The 21,147-nt window shown below is 43.9% G+C and overlaps 1 protein-coding gene across 7 annotated transcripts in view; it reads right to left on the reverse strand.

Moving 5' to 3' along the window:
• The window catches only part of HLCS (holocarboxylase synthetase), a 232,874-nt gene that overhangs the window by 163,383 nt on the left and 48,344 nt on the right, over positions 1-21,147 (reverse strand). For all 7 annotated transcript variants that reach the window (XM_031005219.3, XM_019017845.4, XM_004062769.5 and 4 more), the window contains one exon: positions 15,659-15,841. In XM_031005219.3, the coding sequence (XP_030861079.2) occupies positions 15,659-15,841 (183 nt within the window). The remainder of the gene's footprint in view (positions 1-15,658; positions 15,842-21,147) is intronic.

The following is a 21,147-nucleotide window of genomic DNA, read 5'->3' on the forward strand; positions in this document are numbered from 1 at the left end:
CTCCACCAAGCCAAATAGGCTCATTGTAGAGGCGGAATCTATTCTGCAAGTGCAGAGACCAAAGAGAAAGCCAGGGTCAGCTCTAACAGCGAGGGCGGCTCTACGGGGCAGCTCAGCCACCGCCTCCACAATAAGAGACGCGAACTTCCACTCACTGGGCTTGTGGGTGCGGGACCGACACCCACAGGAGTCTCTGGGGCCTTCATTAAGCCTGCCCAAGGAAAACGCCTGCCATTTGTCTCAGCCCAACACAAACAAGCTTCTGACAGAGCAGGCAGCGTGGGGGTGGAGGGCATGGAAAACGCTGGAGCTGAGCCCTGGGGGCCCATAGGCAGCCCTGCCTGGTGCATCCAGAGGTGGCCCATCCTAGCCGACATGCACACCAACGTGACCGTTCACACGTTCCCTTCCTTCTGACGCTGACATGTCCCCCCGCCCCACCATCCTCAGCTATTTGCCTGTTACCTGCCAGCCCCACCTGGGCCTCTTGTGGGGGCAGGAGACTCTGGCACGGGATCCTGCCCTCAGCTCTGCCACCATCAGCTGTGAGGCCGCAAGAGGCACTCCCTGGGCTGACCGCAGCTTCTTCATTTTTCTAATGAGAAAACGAGAACATCTCTCTCTGGTAAAACGGAGCTTCAAGATTCAATGTTTAGCCTCCACTGTTTAATTCTCAGCTGAAATTTTAACATCATGTTATGTTAAAATATATGTTACCTGGAAAGAGAGAAGCGGCCCCATATCAAGAGGCCAAGAGCTTTCTGCTCCAGGGCCTTATCTTACCAAAGGTTCACTGGTCCAACCGGCTGTCACCATGACACTTGGGAAAATTCAGAGAATCCCAGGGAATAACACCTGGCCAGGCCTGGCAGGAGAGAGGGGAGTGGCGTCCAGCACTGCCTTACGTGTGCAAGGAGAGGGCGGGTCTAAGCCCACACACTCAAGGCCACGGTCTAAGAAGCTCCGGCTCAGAAGGTGCATTCGTTCATAGGAGAAAGGGGCTGACTGCCCAGTTTGTACACAGCAGAGTTTCTAAACTGAAAAGTGTTTTTAATAACACACAAAACGATTCCAACTTTTCCCTGAAACTCCATCTGGCCAGTTTCCTCCGGCATGCCCACAGCTGATTCTTCTAGAAACTGTTTAACATGATTGTTAAGAATAACCTAACAACCTGTTAGGTTATTTATCCTGCTTTCCCAGAATACAGAGCTGGACTGTGCGGGCAGCCGCTCGGGCAGAGAGGGCTGTGCACTGCCGGCCTGTCCCTGGGGTCTCTGGGGGCTCTCGGTGCACAGGAGCCAAGGAAGCAGCTCCCAATCCATTAGCGAGAAAAACCAAAACACTTTGCAAGTGTCCAAATAAAATGTGCTTACTAAATGTCTACTATAAGCAAAATACTGGGAAAGGGTTACAAAGATTAACAACATATGGTCCTTGCTTTCAAATCAGCTTGCATGACAGTTTAATGGGGAAAACAGATATTTATACAAATAATACAACAATAGCACTTATACAAACCACCTAAAAAAATTCTTATGGAAGTGGCTAGATCTAAAGTTCCAAGTCACGATACTTGGGTTAGGAAATTGCAAGAAAAAATTCAAATCCTATACCCGTGACACGATCATCAGTGGAATTTTCCTAGATCAGAGGGGTAGAATCCCTTTGTTGAGTATAAAAGATCAACTATTTGTCCTCATAGCATCCGGCTGTAAGATTTTTTTATGTTCTGTAATCTAAGACTTTTCTTTTAAGAGATAGGGTCTTGCTTGCTCAACATGTTCCTCAGGCTGGAGTGCAGTGGCGCGATCACAAATTCAACTCCCGGGCTCAAGAGAACCTCTCATCTCAGCCTCCCAAGTAGCTGGGATTATAGGTGCACACCATCATGCCTAGCTAATTTTTTTTTTTTTTAATCTTTTGTAGAGGTGGAGTCTCACTATGTTGCCCAACCTGGTCTTCAACACCTGGACTCAAGCGATCCTCCCACCTCAGCCTCCCGAAGTGCTGAGATTACGGGCATGAGCCGCTGCACCTGACCAATTTAAAACTTAAAATCTTACTACTCTAAGAACTTTATACACATGTGCTTTATAAATGCTGGTTCATATGAAGATGGAATATCCCCCTCAACCCTGTAGGGTGATACACGGCCATACGGAACCATCACAAACTAGTAGGCTACTGCTTTTACTTCAAATAAAACAAATACTCCCCGGGCCAAGTAGAAACTAGAGCCGTTCTCCTGGAAGCAAAGATGTCAAAGCCTCTCACTCTTAGAAACAACCCACAATAGGGTCTGGGCTTTGTGGTTTACTTAAAGGAATTAACATTTGCATCTTCAAAACAAAAACAAAAGGCCCTCTTTATCAGGAAAATGTGGCAAAAGGTTCACCAGTGGTAAATCTGGGTGAAGGCTCCACAGGGCTTATAGGGTTGGTGTATGACTCTTTTACCTTTTCTTCAGTTCCAATTTTTTTTAACAAAAAATTGGGGGAGAAATAAAGGATTTTCCCCAGAAGCTTGAAAGGCCCTGCCAGCTCCTACATGAGCTGTAGATTTTTGTTCTGCTGTTAATCCTGGAATCATCAAAGAAACAGCCTTCATAAAGAATCAAAAAGCAAAACAGCAAAGAAGAACACCTTTTAGCTTTTTGATCTGAACAAGCCTTCATGCTGCCTGTGCTGGGGAAGGGCTGCTGAACCATTCTGAGGCAAGAACACCTCCGTGAAAAACCACAGATTTCCATCCTCATGGAGCCATCCTTCCGGAGACCCAGATCTTGTACGGCCCAAATGCAGGGCGCACCTTCCCCGAGTACAAACCCCAGTGCGTTTCATGAAGCTGTTCAGTATATGCAGAATCAGTGCATTAATAACAGCTTATTGGCACCGAATGAAAAACACACAAGTCTTAATCTTAGGTCTTGAATTTTGTCCAGGTCCTACGTCATACCTGGCTGGAAGGGCTACAGCCGTAAGCATGCTTGGTGACTGGAGGCTGTGTAGTGAGACCTGAGTTTTGAAACCAGGATTGGTAGCTTAACAAAATTTACTGGTTGTAGAAAAAGTAAACTTGCCTCCGGGGAGGTGAGCTCAGCCTCACCATTCTGACAGCAGCCTCTGGTGGCCAGTTTAGTAAAAAGTGTTGGCTCTGATGCTGAAAGCTCGGACCTTCCCTTCTTAATGAAGGTCGCTGCAAGCAGACAGGCCATTCTAGGTAACAGCTGGAGGTGACTGGGGAAGCTGCAGAAATCCAAACAAAGGTGTGACTTTGGACCACGTAAATCACCAAGTCATTGGATGATCTGTCTCTTGCATTAAAAAAAAAAAAATGAAGTACTCTCTTTCAAAAGTAGAAAAATAAATAAAGAGAACTGTTTTAAAAGGGCTCAAGTCACAAGGCAGATAATACATACTCAGTTTGAAAGTAATCTCATTCCTTACTTGCATAGAAAGCCTTTAAATATTCAAGGAGCACAGATTCCTGAACAAAATAAAGCCCAGCCTGTCTGCTTTCTTACATAGCACCCCATGGTACACTAACTCCTATGTACTGAGTGCCGGAAATTCTTCCTGCAAAGTAAGGAATTGCTCCATATGGCAGAAACTTCTAGAAAATGCTGCAACCATTCATTCAGAGAACAAAATTAAATATTCAGGATTGTAGGTGAGGCCTGATTTCTAGTGCCACAGATTCACACCATTTCACTGGATATAAATAGAGGAATGATCAGAGGCTGACAGTTGGCTTCAAAGGCAGAGAGGGTAAGAAGGAGACGCCATCAGCTTCAAGCCAACTTCTTCGTAAGGTGCACTCTGTCCTCAGCCGTCACAGAACAATCTGGAAACAATCTGCTGAGCAGCTGCTCTCATCAACAAACTGTTTATTGTAAGAAAGTGGCTGGGTCAAAGGCTAAACATCAACCCAAGCTGAAAGCATACAGAGCAAAAATCAATACCGCCCCTGCTAAAGAGACCCAGGACTCAGCATGCAGAAAAGAGAGGGTGAGGAACTCATGTTTAGTTCTGAAAGAGTAAGAGTTGGAACAAAACCCCCATATTTCAACATTCAGGGTTCTTCTGCATATTATTCCAACTGGCGACTTGCTGCTATTTGCAGAATGGCCTTGTAATGGGGGCTAAAATGTGGCATTCAACAAGGACATAGAAATCAACTTTGCCCTAAAAGTTACAGGGGTTAATATCAGTTGTTTCTCTCTCACATTTGTTTTGCAACAGGACCAACGTGCTCATCATACACATGTGCTTATTATACACAATGCACAGATACTACAGTCCATCTTTAAATATATCTAATTGGAAACTGGAAGGCTGACTGGACATGAGATTACATGAAGAGATTGTTCCATTTTAGGTATGACAGTGGAATTGTGATTACGTTTTTAAACAGAGCTCGCATCTTTCAGAAACACATACTAAAATATTTGCAGATGAGAAAACTGAAACAGTATCTGGGAATTCCTTCCAAATAATAATGGCAGAGAAGTGGGTAGAAAGAAGTGAAATAAGATTGGCCATAAATGGATAACTGTGAAAGAGAGTGATGAGTACAGAAGAATTCACTCATTATTTATATTTACTTTTGCATATTTGAAATTTTCTATGAAATGTTTGCTTTTACTTGTGTGTAAAGTTCAACAGTTACTTTGAAAGAAAAAAGTTTTCTTAAATATAAGAGAAGTATTAACCTACCGAGGCAAATTAATTAAGTCATATGCCATGGTATTGCTAGGTATCCAATTTAACGTTTTTGAGCAATGTCCGAGATATGGTTGTTATGTCCTGAGTTGAACGATGGAGAAGTAGAAAGAGATGCTCAAAGTGTTCCCACTGCACACGTGCTCCAGCAAGCTAGAATGTGACACAGAAACAGATAAGACGGTTTCCTATGGTTTAATTGCAGTATGGGGCAAGAGGACATACGTGAGCTGCTAGGAAAACCCAACTGTCATAAATAATGGGGACCAAGTTGTTAAAAGACAAGTTAGCTCACAAATTTTGAAAACACAATTTCTTTGTAAATTTGAGGCTGCTATACAGTGTATTGATAATTCTTAAATTAACAGTAAAATTAGAGAATTAGCCTGAAATAAATAAAAATAAAGCAGATAGCAAAACATTCTTTCATTGTGCTGAAGTTAACTGTGAAGATGTATCTATGATTTTAACTTGTTCCAATATAAAGATGAAAATGGTAATAATCACAAATTCTTAGAAAAGAATGCATTCAAAGGAACTGCTTAAAAAGTTAAAAAAATTTTTTTTTAGTCTACTTGCTTTGCCAAGACCAGCATAAATACTGCAGAGAGTCCTGCAAAGGATGAGAAAGGTCATCTTGTCTACCCTCCCTCCCAACAGAACAGAGAAGGGTTTGGTCATGAGAATTTGGTGACCCACCAGGCACGGTAGCTCATACCTGTAAGGCCAAGTACTTTGGGAAGCTGAGGCAGAAGAACTGTCTGAGCCCAGAAATTTGAGACCAGTTTGGGCAAAAAGTAAGACTCCATCTCTACAAAACACAAAAGTAAAATAGCCAGGTATGGCGATACATGCCTGTAGTCCCCGCTGCTTGCGAGGCTGAGGTGGGAGATTACCTGAGCTCAGGAGTTCAAGGCTGCAGTGAGCCATGATCATGCCACTGCACTCCAACCTGAGTGACAGAACGAGACCCTGTCTCAAGAAAAAAAAAAAAAAAAAAAAACAGACACCCACCCTAGTGGGAAGGTGGGGCAGAGATGGGAATGGTTAATGGATGCAAAAAATAAAAAGAAATAAAAAGAATGAATAAGACCTAGTATTTGATAGCACAACAGGGTGACTACAGTTAATAATAATTTAATTGTACATGCTCAAATAACTAAAATAATATAATTTGTTTGTAATATAAAGGATAAATGCTTGAGAAGATAGGTACCCCATTTTATATGATGTGATTATTATGCACAGCATGCCTGTATCAAAGCATCTCATGCATCCCATAAATGTATACACCTACTATGTGCCTATTAAATTAAAATAAAAAAATCTTTTTAAAGCCATCTACCAAGAAAAACTCATTTGGCCAATCTGAGACACTACACCTAACCCCAACATCACAGAAGGAAAAAATACACAGAGCAAAACCTTCAAAATTATAGACCTTTGACCTTTAAAGCATTTTATGAACTAAAAAGCTACAGAAAAACTTAAATCCTGAAATGTATCAAGGTTGCCTATGAAAAGCAATCTAGACAATCCTAGGCAGAGTCTGGCTATCCCCCCACCCCCAAATTAACCATCATTTTTTAATTTATGAAACTACTGTTTGATGTTTCTTTTAAAAGGTGTATTTTCTTATTTACGGAAATTAAAAACAGGAAGAGGGATCAGTGGTGCCATCATTCAATCACTCTTCAGTGAACTACTCTAGGTAGGATTCATTTTTGTTCAGAGAAGAGAGCAACTTACCAAATGTTTACCTAGGGCATACAAAAGCAAACTCAATAAGTTTTCTGAGAAGAATATTCACTTTCAGCCGGGCACAGTGGCTCACGCCTGTAATCCCAGCACTTTGGGGAGCCGAGGCAGGCGGATCACAAGGTCAGGAGTCCAAGACCAGCCTGACCAACATGGTGAAACCCCGTCTCTACTAAAAATACAAAAACTAGCTGGGCGTGGTGGTGTGTGCCTATAATTTCAGCTACTCAGGAGGCTGAGGCAGGAGAATCGCTTGAACCCGGGAGGTGGAGGTTGCAGTGAGCCAAGATCGTGCCACTGCACTCCAGCCTGGGTAACAGATTGAGACTCTGTCTCAAAGAAAAAGAAAAAGAAAAAAAGAATATTCACTTTCAACTTTAATTTTAATTTTTTTAACTTTTCCTTAATGCATGTAGGAGGCAGGCTGAATTAAACTAAAAGTTTTTATAGACCAGTGGCTCAGGAAAGCCTCATGGTGGGTGAAACTGACAATGGTCCTATGATACGCATGTTCAGGACCCAGCAATCTAGCTGACTGCTGATGGGCAACGCTGTTCTCCTTTCGCTCACACCTAGAATCTGAATCTCAGCCTCGGAGGCGCAGCAGCACAGTGCCAAAGCAGCCCTCCTCTTCACCCACAGCCCCTGTCCCCTGCACTCAGACACACATGCCAGAGACCCACCAGAGACACAAACACCTACACAACAAAATTGTGCTGTGAACCTCGTGTCAAGGGAAAGTGCATTTCCCTTTTACCAGAAATCTCCAGACCCGCTACTCTAAGTCTTCTCTCACTCTCTGGGAGAAATGACCACTCCACAAAGGCACGTTCTATCTCAGCAATCTTAAGTTTTTCTGTAGTTCTGGTTAAAACAGACATATGCACTTAAATAAATAAATACATAAATGTATATGCATATATATTATCATAATAACTATATGTATTCATATGGTTGAAATTTTAAAAACTCAAATACCCTTAAAAGTATCGATTAAAACAGACTCTGTTTTTTTTAAATTAAAGCCACGTTCCTCAATTCACGAAATAAAATTTGAGTTATAGAATTTTTTTGTAAAGGACAGTAGCTCCAATGATCAATAAGAATTGAAATCATAGTCTTTAACTCCAATATTTATTTTTTAGAAAAAAATATTTATTTTAATTGACAAGTAAAAAAATATGTACATTTCTGGTATACCACATGATGGTTTGATACATGTGTATGTTGCGGAACAGAAACTCCAATATTCCTTCCACTGATTCTATTATTAAACCAAAGCCTAAAAACATTTTAAGAAAGAAAAGACCTACGACACCAGCAGAGGGATAATGTAGAATTGTACTGGAAACATGTAGTACCTGGAAAGCTGTGTGGCCAAACTCGGCATGCTGTACCTGGGGAGACGCAGCCATACACAGGCAGCTACAACAAAACAAAGAAATTAGGAAGATCTCTCAGAAAAAAGGAGTCTTCCCTTCTTATCTCCAGGAGAAAGTGCCTGAGGGACAGACAGACGGACTAAACTTGGCTGAGTTTTTCTGCTTTCACGAGGAAGGCTGCAAAATCCTCCTGGTGCTGCCCAGCATCGGCCGAGCTCCAGCACAGGAGCGCTCTCCTTGCACCCCAAGTTGTTTCTCCCCTTACCACTCAGGTGGGGGAAATGGGGGATTAAACACCACTCAGGTCCACAAACTGCCTGTCAGTTTTGAAACCCCCGAAACACTATAAACATTTTTCCAAGACAGTCAGTGCAAATCTCCAGGCGGCATTCTCAAATCATTAGCATGCATGGAAACAAAATGTGTTCCCCAGCTATAATTCACATCCCAAGAACTGAAGGAGAACATTTATCAAACGGGATTCGGGTCTCAGACCCCGACATTCCTGAGCTGACACCGCCAGCTCCGCGGCCCGGGAGCGCCAGACTCAACGGTTCCGTCATCGCTGGGCGCCCCACCGCCGCACCCACCTCCGGCTCTGGTCCCTGGCCCTGCACCTGACCACAGGAGCCCTTTGATCATGCTCTCTAACCCGGCACCAGTATGGGCTTATTCCTAGGATGTGTTTTTTGAACTGGGAGACAAAAATCCACGCGTGAGAATGTTCTAAGCCCTTCTGGAGACAGCCTCCACCGACTTCCCCGGGAGGTGAGGCCAGAATCCGTACCCGCTCACACATGGCAGCTATTAGGAAGCCCGGGTAGGAGACAAAAAGCATGTGGTCTTGGAGGATTTTTTTTATTCCAAAAGAGGCCGTTTCCCATCCACAAGTTTGTGACTGCATAACCGGTGGATATAAATAGACGGAGGAAAGAAAACCACGCTTCTTAGACGGGATGCTATCCCAAGAAGGAAAGTGCTGAGCGGGAATGTTCCCTCGGCCTCGGAGACCTTATCACCCCTTCACCAGGCCAGGCAGCAAAGACCGCAACGCACAGAAGCCAGAATCATCACAAAACTAATTAAACGTGGAAAACAACAAAAGCGTTTGTGCAGATTTCCCACAAGCACACATCTCTGCCCCGGGTATTTACTCTGCAGGCGCTGCTTTGAGGCACACTTGTGGAAACAAGATTCAAGTAAAAAGACAGGACACACAGTAGCTGAAAAGCCTTCTTCCCACAAAAATAAAACATTCTAAAGGGAGCACAGGAAAACCCCCAAGTATGATTTCTTTTGCAATTCAACGTCAAAACGCATCATGTCACCTTTTGCCATGGGTATTATGTTTGATAACAGGAAGTCAGTCAAAATGAACAAAAAATTTCCAGCGTAGGTGAAGGGCAAAGGAAGAAAGAAACGAGAGAAAGAGGTATATGAAAGACCCTTAAAAACATTCATAGCTATAAAAGCTTTTAAATGTTTGCTTTAATCTGCCAGCTGCCTTTAGCCGGTGCCGTATTGTAAAACAGCCGCACAAGACCACAGCAGCCACATGTCAAAAGCTATTCAAGGTGCACCTGGAATTCTGACTTCCTCTCTAATTTGGATCTCTAAAAATTATTTTTAAGCTGTATTTTAAAGTTATGCCCAAAGCTTCGCCCTATCTATACATTTGAGACTCAGAACTAGGATTAAAAATAGGAGAAGGGGAGGATTCCACATCAAGTACTATGCTAAAAAATGGCAGGCAAAGATTTTTTTTTAAGTGGAGAATTCTAATTAACTCATTAGAAAAATACATTAAGCCGGGTGCGGTGGCTCACGCCTGTAATCCCAGCACTTTGAGGGGCTGAGGCAGGTGGATCACCTGAGGTCAGGAGTTTGAGACCAGCCTGACTAACATGGTGAAACCCTGTCTCTACTAAAAATACAAAAATTAGCCAGGCATGGTGATGGGCACCTGTAACCCCAGCTACTTGGGAGGCTGAGGCAGGAGAATCGCTTGAACCCAGGAGGCAGAGGCTGCAGTGAGCAGAGATTGCACCACTGCACTCCAGCCTAGGCGACAAGAGCAAGACTCCATCTCAAAAAAAAAAAAAAAAACAACAGAAACGAAAAATACATAAGCCTCTTCACTGTCCTGTACGCCAGCTTCCTCTCCCGGGGGCAAGGACTCCTTCCCCACCCTGCCCTACTTATCAGGGTCACTGTGAGACCCAAATGAGATGGCGACACAGGTAAAAAAGCTTGGTTAACTAGAACGCATGCCACAAAGACGAGGAATTATCCCTTGTTTTCCAGAAACTTCTGCAGCAAGGGCTTGTACTTAGTAGGCACACAGATGTTTGCTACATGAAGGGGCCAGTTAGAGAAGGAGGAACAACTGTGTGTTATGTATGACTGAGTCTAAGTTTCTTCATAAAGCTATCAACGTCTGAAAAGCAGCTCCATCTCAGTATGTTCATGTATATCAAATCATCATGCTGCATACCTTAAACATATACAATTTTTTAAAAAGTAACATAAAGGACTTCCCGGAGTAGAAGGGCCTGTACCCATTTTTTGATATGTTTACAAGTATCTAAACTATCCTTACCAATAAAACCTGCTTTTTATGGGGGGAAAAGGTTTCACAGTAAAAATTCGGGGTTAAATCCAAATGAAATGTCATAACTAGTTTCTGTTTTTAAGTACATATTATCCATTCCACAACTCCCCACTACCAAAATCACACAAACACACCTCATGGTGATTTTGCCCGATCATTTCAGTAACAAACTCAGTTGTCACTTCTTGTGACAGCTACATCTTGATCCCAACTGGACACAGGACCCCTGCTACGAGTCCAGCCGGCTTCTATTTCTCAGGTCACCTACACGCTGTTAGCCACCGCTGGCCACGATGAACACCCACAAGGTTCCCAAGCTTTTTCATTTTGGAAAAATTCTTGTGCTCCCCAGATCCTAAGCAGATGTCCCAGGCTACGGGAGCAATGCACAAGCTCTCTAGTTCCCCAAGGTAAAGGTGCCGACCTTCCTGGGGGCAGCACGTCCAGTTCCCCAAGGTAAAGGTGCCGACCTTCCTAGGGGTGGCACATCCCACCTTCTTCTGCTTCCTCTGGCCTCACTGGGGGGATCAAAAGGGGTCCGCTAGCAGGCAACTCTGCAGGGGTGGAGGGTGGGGGGCTGGCTCTGCCCCACACACAGATTCAGGTCCCAGCCGGTCCTAACCCGCCAGCTGCCCCTCCCAGTGAGACCCTGCAGAGCGTGGCAGCCTGTGCTTTCTTTCTGCCATTGCTCTGGCAGAGATAAAAAGGAAAATGGAACCCAGAGAAACAGAAACAAGGCAGCTAGCTTCTCAACTGGGAAAGAATTACGTTTTCTCTAGAACATCAGATTCGATAGAAAATAAAATCTATTAAAATGTTTCTATAAAATATAAAAGAATTATGTTTTTTTCTGGTGTTCTGTAAGGGAAAGGATTACGTTTCTTCTATAAAATCAGTGTCTCTCAAAAACATTCATGTCCCAGCACAGTAAAGATGTATTGCTGCTGACTGCCTGTCACCCACTGGTGGCAGGAAGATGTGGTGGCCACCAGGTGATCGCACCCAGGACACCCCACAGTGAGCCACATGGTGTATCAGTCTCTCACCCACCAACATCTGCAGAGAGGAAGCCATGGAGAGGTCCCCATATATATGGTCTTGGAGAAACAGTTCAAAGGGCTCTGCCAAGAAACTGGAACATCCAAGCAAGGGTAGGGCACCCAGGGGTACCTTCCACCCACAGAAGCAAAGGGACAGCTTCAGCTCGGAGGCCTCCACACACCAACTCAGAGCTCACAGTTAACCCTGGGAATCACGGCTGCCACAGGCCATGAACAAGAGTCACGTGTTTTACTATCAAAGCGAACCCTTTCTAAATAATATGTCAAATATTAATATTAACCAAAGTATCAACACCTATGAGATTCCCTGCCTTTTAACATTCAAGTGTGACCATGTGTGAGATGCCTTCAAAGTCCAATGACACGCAGTCATTTGTTTTTAGTTTTTAATAACTAATTTGGCTCATTATAAAATAACTCATAACAAATAACCAATTTGGCTCATTATAAAATAACTAATAACAACTAATTTGGCTTATTATATATATAATCATTATAGAAAATTTGGAAAATACAGAGAAAGTTTTAAAAGATTATTAAAATCACCCTTAAGCACTCCACCAGAAATAAGTCCCATATATACCAGATTTCCTTCCAGTCTTGTTTCCTTTTTTTTTTTTTTTTTTTTTTGAGACAGGGTCTCACTCTGTTGCCCAGGCTGGAGTGCAGTGGCGCAATCATAGCTCACTACAGCCTCAACCTCCCTGGCTCAGGCAATCCTCCTGCCTCAGCCTCCCAAGTAGCTGGGACTACAGGTATGCGCCACCATGCCTGGCTAATTTTTGTATCTTCTGTAAAGAATACGAAATCCTGCCAGGTTGCCCAGGCTGGTCTCGAATTCCTGGGCTTGAGCGATCCACCTGCCTCAGCCTCCCAAAGCATTGGGATTACGGGCTTGAGCCACTGCACCTGGCCCAGTCTTCTTTCTACAGAGATAGGTGTGTGGTAAACGTGTGTTTGTGTGTTTGTTTTATGGTTTAACTTTTTGTCATTTTGCTGAGACCCAAATTTCAATCCTGCTCCTGGGAGGTTCAATTAAACGTGAAAGCCTTGGTCGGAGGAAGCCCAGCTCAGCCGCCCACAGCCTGCACCTCAGCCAAGCCCTGCTTCCTCTTGGTGTCGTGCACAGTGACGCTGATGGAGCCACACATGACTGGGTTTTATAGTGGGAATCACACGCTACCATGGTGTCTGGGTGTCAATGAAGGTCTCCGAGCACATCCTTCCCAAATGCCAAGGGCTGACCGTCGCTGAGGCGAGTGTTTTTTCTCTTTGGGTCTTGCTGCTACTCTTTCCAGTTATATCACAGTAACGGAGAAGCACATAAATCTTCTGTGCTATTCGTCATAAAGAGCAAGTGTCAAGGCACCAAACTGTGTAAACACAGCTGGTACGCAGTAAAACTATTTAGATAACTAGCGTATTTATTTTGTTCTTTCATATCCCACACTATAATAGTACCTAGGACACGGTAAACGTTGAATGAAAGATGAATATTATTAACTGGGACATTGAAATAATTTCTGCAGACCCAAAAGAAAGTGCCACCAATATAATGGAAAACTATAAAATTATACTATGTGAAACTGATATAGACAGAAAAAAATTAAATCTCTGAAGAACAACTTTATAGTTCTAGGGTCCTGTATGCGAGGCAGCCTAGCTCAGCAGCGACACCCTGTGGTGAGAGATCTTTGATTCCCAGCAACAGAGTGTCTTGCAGGGCACAGGAAGCAGAAAGCCAGCCCAGGCACCCAATCCCTAAGGCAGGGGATGAGCCAAATGGACAGGCAGGATTTAGCAGATGACTGGGTGCCAAGATCCTCTCCATGGAACTTAATTCCATGAGGATGACTGAGATCTGTTAAGTAGGGATGCCAGAAAGAAAACCAAATACAAAGTACAAACCCAATTCCATTCCCAGTCTCTGTGGTCCAGATCTATAAATACTGACCCATAGCACAGTGACTAGATGCAGGAGGAATTCAGCTGCCTCCAGAAAGACCACCTCAGGCAGTGCATATCCACCGTCAAATTCATTTGCACTATAATCCTTTAGAGAACTTGTATTCCAAGAAAACATCATATAAAACCTTGACTTCTGCCATTTCCTTCTACAGCAGATTCAAGGACACCTAAGCAGAGTTAATAAACATTAAGAGGCCAGGCGCGCCATGCCTGTAATCCCAACACTTTGGAAAGCCAAGGCAGGCAGATTGCTTGAACTCGGGAGTTCAAGACCGGTCTGGGCAACATGGTGAAACCCTGTCTCTACAAAAAGTATTAAAAATTAGCCAGGCATGGTGATGTACACCTGTAGTCCCAGCTACTCGGGGGGCTGAGGTGGGAGGATCGCTTGAGCTTGGGAGGTGGAGGCTGCAGTGAGCCATGATTGCACCACTACACTCCAGCCTGGGCAACAGAGCAAGAACCTGCCTCAAAAACTAAAAATAAACATTAAGAAATGAGGATATGTACAACATACACATACTCATTCCATTCCTTGGGCTCCCAAAGTAAAGCAGAATTCAGTCAGAAATAAGCAGCTGAGAGGAAAGTAGTCCACAGCACAGATATCCAAGAAAATCAACAAGGCCAAGTGGAGGGCCCGCAATGGGAAGTGAACATTTCTGAAAATAATTATTTTCCAAAGTTATTATGTAATAAGGGGCTTAGTAGGGAGTGTCCATGTATGTGTATACAGAGCAAATATTTGCTTTAATCATGTTCAAGCATTTCATTCCCAAAGTTTGTGAAAGGGGAAATCAATACTCCCTCAATTGATCAATGAACAGGTGAAAAAGTATCACCTCCCACTGCCCCAGGCTGTTTAAAAAACTGGAAGGACAAAAATGTGAAGCATCTGTTGTGTGCTTGAATATAAGCAGACACATGATACAAAGCCCTGACATGGGTATTTCAGGTTATACTCATCCTAAATACACCAGAAATGCCAAGAGTTCCAAACTTCCACTCACAAGAGAATAACCTGGGGCAGGGCCACTCTCCCTATCCACTACTCTGTCCAAGAGTCCGGAGGTCAAGTCCGAAGACCAGCATGATCAGAACTCCGAGAAAGGGCAGGGAGCTCTGCCAAGGGCAAGGCCAGGCCACCTCACTCCCGGACTTCCCCAGTTGGGAGCCTCAGAGCAGGCACTGGCTAAGGTAGCCAGCCCCAGCCCTCCGTCCCCAGGAAAAGACGACAGAGAAGGTCTAGGGGACTGGCAGTGCTCTCAGATTTTCTATCTGTCTTCTCCAAGTGAGCCCATCACACCCAGATAGCTCATAGCTCTGCTCTCCTCCAAAAACTAAGGGACACAGTGTAACACAAAAGAAAGTGCCTCCTTTTTAAAAAATGTTGGGATGAGAGGTATAATTTGTTCGTTTCAAGAGAAAGTAGGTAAGTTTAGTGTTTAAAGTCACCTAGACTATTGGGTGTTTGCAGAAACTACATGGTTATGTCATTCAACTCACAAATTTGTCTGTTCAGAGAAGACAACAGAAATAGACAAAATAATTTGTCACAATGACTATGAAACTGATAGTATGGCCAAGCAGGGGGATTAGCAAGAACCTACACCTGGAGAATCTGGCGACCTGCCCAAAACCAGGTATCAATCACAGGCAGCAAGTGCAGGCATGGGCCAAGAGAATTCCCGAACACATTCCCAGCTCCGTGGGCATTTTCCTGTCAGACACGACTCACAGACGTGAAACCCAGAGCGCTGTTGCCACAAGATGGCAGACATTAGCACAAATGTGATTGTTCCAAAGATTTGCTGAAAGTGGCTCAAATCAAAACAAATGTTTTCAATCCCAAATGAATAAAATTACAGTTTCTGAATATACTCTTGACACAGGGACCCTCTTCCCCCTAACATGGAAAGGGCCACACCTGCAGACTTAACACCTTTCTAAACTCTACTAGTTGTCCCTCTCTTATATATAATCCTCCCCCAACAAAATGAATATTTGCACATCTTGAAGATGATTTCCAAACCCGAAGTCAAAACAGAAATGAAAAATCAAAACCAACCAAAATAAAACAATTAAGGCAACGGGTCGCCACTGTGAAGAGGGCCACGTCACAGCGCACTCTGCCCAGCTGAGCCCACAACTCACCTCCGCAGCTGACAGCAAGTAAAGAGGAGTTAAGGCAGGAACTTGTTTCATGTCACAGCTGAGGCCAAGGGTTGTCAGAATCTCTCTAAGGACTTCGTATCTTCTAAAATTGCTTGACTTGAGCAAGTTAAAATCTTCTGGAGTTTGCACTATGTTGGAGCTGGGAGGTAGTTCTAAGTGCACCTGAAGGGGAAAGATAGCACTATGTAAACTGAGGGCACTCACAGGCAATGAGAAAAACAGTTTCTTTTTTCTTTTTCTTTTTTTTTTTAAATTTAGAGACAGGATCTCATTATGTTGCCCAGGCTGGTCTTGAACTCCTGGGCTCAAACGATCCTCCCACCTCAGCCTCCCAAAGTGCTGGGATTACATGTATGAGCCACCACATCTGGCCAAAAAATTTATTTACCAGTTTTCTTCTCCAAGTGAGCACATCACACCCAGATAGCTCATAGCTTTGCTCTCCTCTGAAAATTAAGGGACACAGTATAACCCACAAGAGAAAACTTGAACATGAATTTTTCTAATTACCAATAGCATATAAACTCTGAAGCTGAATATCTGGAAAGTCATGGCCAACAAGAGAACGATTCCAAAGAGCCTACTCAAATTTTGGTTGTCAGGCTGAGAGGCCACGGTGAAATGACCCTGGACAGTCATCGTCTCTCTCCAGGTACTGATGTTCCACACTCATCAGTCATATGACCTTCCGCAAGTTACTTAACTTGATTATAGGAACAAAATATCTACGGCCGGGTGCGGTGGCTCACGCCTGTAATCCCAGCACTTTGGGAAGCCGAGGCGGGCAGATCACCTGAGGTCGGGAGTTCAAGACCAGCCCGACCAACATGGAGAAACCCTGTCTCTACTAAAAATACAAAATTAGCCAGGCGTGGTTGCATGAGCCTGTAATCCCAGCTACTCGGGAGGTTGAGGCAGGAGAATCGCTTGAACCCAGGAGGCGGAAGTTGCGGTGAGCTGAGATAGCGCCATTGCACTCCAACTTGGGCAACAAGAGTGAAACTCCATCGCAAAAAAAAAAAAAAAAAAAAAAAAGACCTAGAAAGACAGTTATGCTGAAAACCTAATTGCTAGTGAGTTCAGGGAGGCAAATGGGTCATGCTGGAAACTTCCATTTTGCCTATTAGCCATAACTGGAAAACAATACCTAGGAAGAGAGCAGCGTTATTCATCATTTTAAGAGCGTTTGCAGGAGGCTGGGCATAAAGGCTCACACCTGTAATCCCAACACTTTGGAAGGCCAAGATGGGAGGATTGCTTGAGCCTAGGAGTTTCAGACCAGCCTGGACAACATAGTGAAACCCTGTCTCTACAAAAAATACAAAAATTAGCCAGGCGTGGGTGGTGCGGCTGTAGTCCCAACTACTTGGGCTACAGCTGCCTGGAGGCTGAGCTGGGAGGATCCCTTGAACCCAGGAGGTTGAGGGTGCAGTGAGCCATGATCGTGCCACTGCACTCCAGCCTGGGCAACAGAGTGCGACCATTTAAAAAAAAAAAAAGAGAGTTTGCAGGAATTCAAAACAGCAGGTCTTTGAATAATGTTGTTTCACTCAAAGTCATTTTGTTATGATGTTGATGAGGGGAAAAAGAAATCACTTCCCAGCCGGGGCCACTGTCTGTGGGTCCGTACGCTCTCCCCATGTCTGCACGGGTTTTCTCTGTTTCTCTGTTTTCCCTCCACATCCCCAAGCTGTGCACATTAGGTGAACCGATGCGTCTACATGGTCCTGATCTGAGCAAGTGTGAGTACGGGTGTGAGTGTGCCCTGTGATGGGAGGGCATCCTGGCTAGGGCTGACTCCCCCACCAGTACCCTGAGCTTCCTGGATGAGCTCCAGCCACGCGGCCACCCACCATGCTGAACTGAAATAATTAGGTAAATAATTATCTTTGTTTTTATTAATCTTTCTTAAATGTACATATAATTCATATTTATTTCAGTGTTTCAGTGTTTTGGCCTTTATTTAGAAGTTTGGTGATGTCTTTGTGACCAGAAATACACTATGGGAACTGATTTCTTGTTTATATCAATTAGCCTATGGTAACATTGGTTTCATTGTATGTCATTTCACTTAAGGGTGCAGTTTCCAAGAACCTATCAACAACTTTAAGTGAGGACTTACTGAGGAAGGCGTACGATTTCTTGGACACCAGAAAGGGCTTTCCTCCCACCCTCCTTCCCCTGATTGAATTTTAAGATTTGGAACTTCACCTAGTTACTTCAGGCTTTGTTGTCTAGTTAAAATTAAAATATCTCCACCTATCAACAGCCTTTGTCTTGGTATGAAGGAACTTACTGGAACCTCTAGCTCCCCTGAGATCAGATTTTAAATGAGCATTGAAGCCTGGAGGTTGCCAGAACACTGAGTACCCAGAAAAGCAAACTGAGCTCGTCTGCCTTATTTTGTTTCAGCTTTGCCTACTGTATGCAAAGCTTCTAGCCTGATATTATAGAAGTATTATGAAAATAAAAAGCATAATGCCAGCTTTCAGGTGACTTAGAATCTCTCAATTCCTACCTTAACCAAGCCAAATATACTAACCAAATGTTAAAAGTTGAGGCTTGGCTGGGTGTGGTGGCTCATGCCTATAATCCCAGCACTTTGGCAGGCCGAGGCGGGAGGATCATTTGAGGCCAGGAGTTTGAGACCAGCCTGGACAACATGGTGAAACCCCACTGCCACTAAAAATACAAAAATCAGCCAGGCGTGGTGGCGCACGCCTGTAATCCCAGTTACTTGAGAGGCTGAGGCACAAGAATCACTTGAACCTGGGAGGCAGAGGTTGCAGTGAGCTGAGATGGTGCCACTGCACTCCAGCCTGGGTGACAGAGTGAGACTCCAGCTCAAAAAAATAAAGGTTGAGGCCAATCAGAAAAGGTCTGCAGGGCACTGTCCAACATGGTCCCCAGACCACAGCTGATTGGCTGCAGGGTGGCTGCTTCCTCCAAGACTGAGGACGCCAATCATGGGACAACAGGTCAGGTGGGCCTGTTTGTAGACAGCCCTGGAGAGGGGAAGAGGCAGAAAAGCAAAACCCTCTAAAGAATCCGTATCCTCACCTGAGGTCAGGAGTTCGAAACCAGCCTGACCAACATGGTGAAACCCCATCTCTACTAAAAATACAAAAAAAATTAGCCGGGCCTGGTAGTGCATGCTTGTAATCCCAGTTACTTGGGAGGCTGAGGCAGGAGAATCACTTGAACCTGGGAAGCAGAGGTTGCAGTGAGCCGAGATCATACCACTGCACTCCATCCTAGGCAGTAAGAATGAAACTCCGTCTCAAAAAAAAAAAAAAAAAAATTCTGTATCCTACTCAGTGCGCTTCTACCCTAAATGTGTACCTCTCCTCTCCGGTGGACAAAGCCATGCCAGTATAGACAAAACAGCATAGCGGCGAGACCTGTTTAATTCACCTGAGCACACGGCTATCCCGGAGATTAACCCTTACAGGTGGCAGAAATGAAATAAGTCAAGTTCTGTTCCCACCAGAGCCGAAGGGATGAGAGGGGTGCTCGACTGAATGCATGTGGACTCACTGGTCAGGGTGAATACACAGAGTAGCCAAGACGCACACGCAGTGAATTGTATGAACTCGTTTTCACATGAGAACGATGCCAGGATGGAAAACAGGATGGCGCTACAAGCGGGCGGAGTTCCTGGAGACAAGGGGGAAGATGGCCGCTGAAACCCCGAGAACTGCTTGGCTTCACTGTCTTAGGGTTTCAAGATGTAGGTGCTTCTACAATGAAAACAAGAAAAGAGGCCACCTCTGGTTCCACGCTCCCAATTAGCAGGGAGAAATGGCACGCCGGAATGTGTGGGTGGTAGATTTGTACTCCTCGTCCACAGAGGTATTGGACTAGAATCTCATTCTCTGAGTGTAATCCTGTTACCATAATGACAGGTCTATTTCTGTAACTTGGCTTCTTGTAAAAATAAGACTTTTTAGTTGGACCAAAAACCAGAACTAAAAAAACGTCTCCAGCCACAAATGCATGGAGAGGGTGATACTGGCATCCAGTGGGGAGAGACCAAGGATGCTATTCCGCAGCCGAAAATGCACAAGACTGTTGCTGCCACGAAGAATTCTCTGACCCAAAATGTCAATAGTGCCATGGTTGAGAAACTCTGTCATCAAAGGCAACCCACTGCTGCCATGTGCTAAGCTAAACAAGAAAACAAAATCTTTTAAAATCCCTTTTAAAGATTTTCTGTGGACAACTTCATGGCAAATTCCTGGTCCATTTGACAGTCAAATGTCAGCATTAATCCACAGCCTTAAGTTTTCCCTGCAAACTTGATCAGTACAGCGAGCATACAAACATTTCCTCTCTTTCTTTATTATTATGAATGGCAAAGGCATCAAATCTGCAGCTTACTTGGCTGGGACACCAGTGCCTAGGGTGCAGCTGTGTTCTGCCCTTGAAATACTTTACCTCCTCTTATTGGGTTACATCATTACTAGATTTATTACAAAGGTGAAGACTATGAAATTGAACAGGGAAAGAGGAAACTAACCAGCCTGTGATAATATTTATTTTTTGATCTCAGTAAGGTATCACAGAGACACAGGCCTGTGGAGAAAACAGTGACCCTGTCACACAGAAGACTGGAAGTCATTTAAAATCAAAAATGACATTCTAATCCTCTGAATCTGATTTGTGAAGCTGCATCATATTGCCTTTTTTTTCTAGGGCAATGCACTGCAGTATCAAATTTTATGATAGTAATGGGGTCAATTTAAATGGTGCAGCAAGCAGATTTGCTATGTAACTCGGAGAAATGGATCACAACAGTGCCAAATCAATTTTCTAGCACAAGTCTGTGCTCAGGGGTGGTAAAATTCACTCTTCAAAACTGAAATATGGCTCTAGGAAGTCGGGTTTTTAAGTGGATTTTCTGAGAATATGCAGTTACTATAGTTACAGTATTTGCAGAGAAAAAGATAAGAGGAACATTTATTACGCCTCCAAAAGCTAATTCATGTGGTCTGCAGCACTGCAGGAAACCTGCTTGGGCTGTACGTGTTCATCTGTCCTAATGTCCAAATTCCTTAATTTTAAGCATCTCTGCTTGAGTTTTATCTTAAGAACAAGTGAGTCGGCTTTAGAATAGTAAAGAAACAAATATATACTCTCTGGAAAAAAAATGTTTGGCCAGAAAATTCAAGAAACTTAGCTTCCAGGAGAACTGGAAAAAGACAAGGCATTACAAAATGAAAACAAAACAAAAAAGGAAACAATTCTCTATCTCAATAAAAAGATCCCTATAATAAAACAAAATCGATTACACTTATCTTGGGAACTCTTCTGGACAAAATATCTACAACTGCATAGTTTTCTCATTAGAGCATCAAATCCTTTAGGGCAAGTGAATGTTCATCTAACTCTAATGAAAACCTTTTCCCCTAAGGATTAAAAGATTTGGAGTCAATGACAAGGAATTCTGAAATAGTTTATCCGCTACC

Source organism: Gorilla gorilla, chromosome 22 (genome assembly GCF_029281585.2).
Source record: "Gorilla gorilla gorilla isolate KB3781 chromosome 22, NHGRI_mGorGor1-v2.1_pri, whole genome shotgun sequence".
In the NCBI taxonomy this organism is placed as follows: domain Eukaryota; kingdom Metazoa; phylum Chordata; class Mammalia; order Primates; family Hominidae; genus Gorilla; species Gorilla gorilla.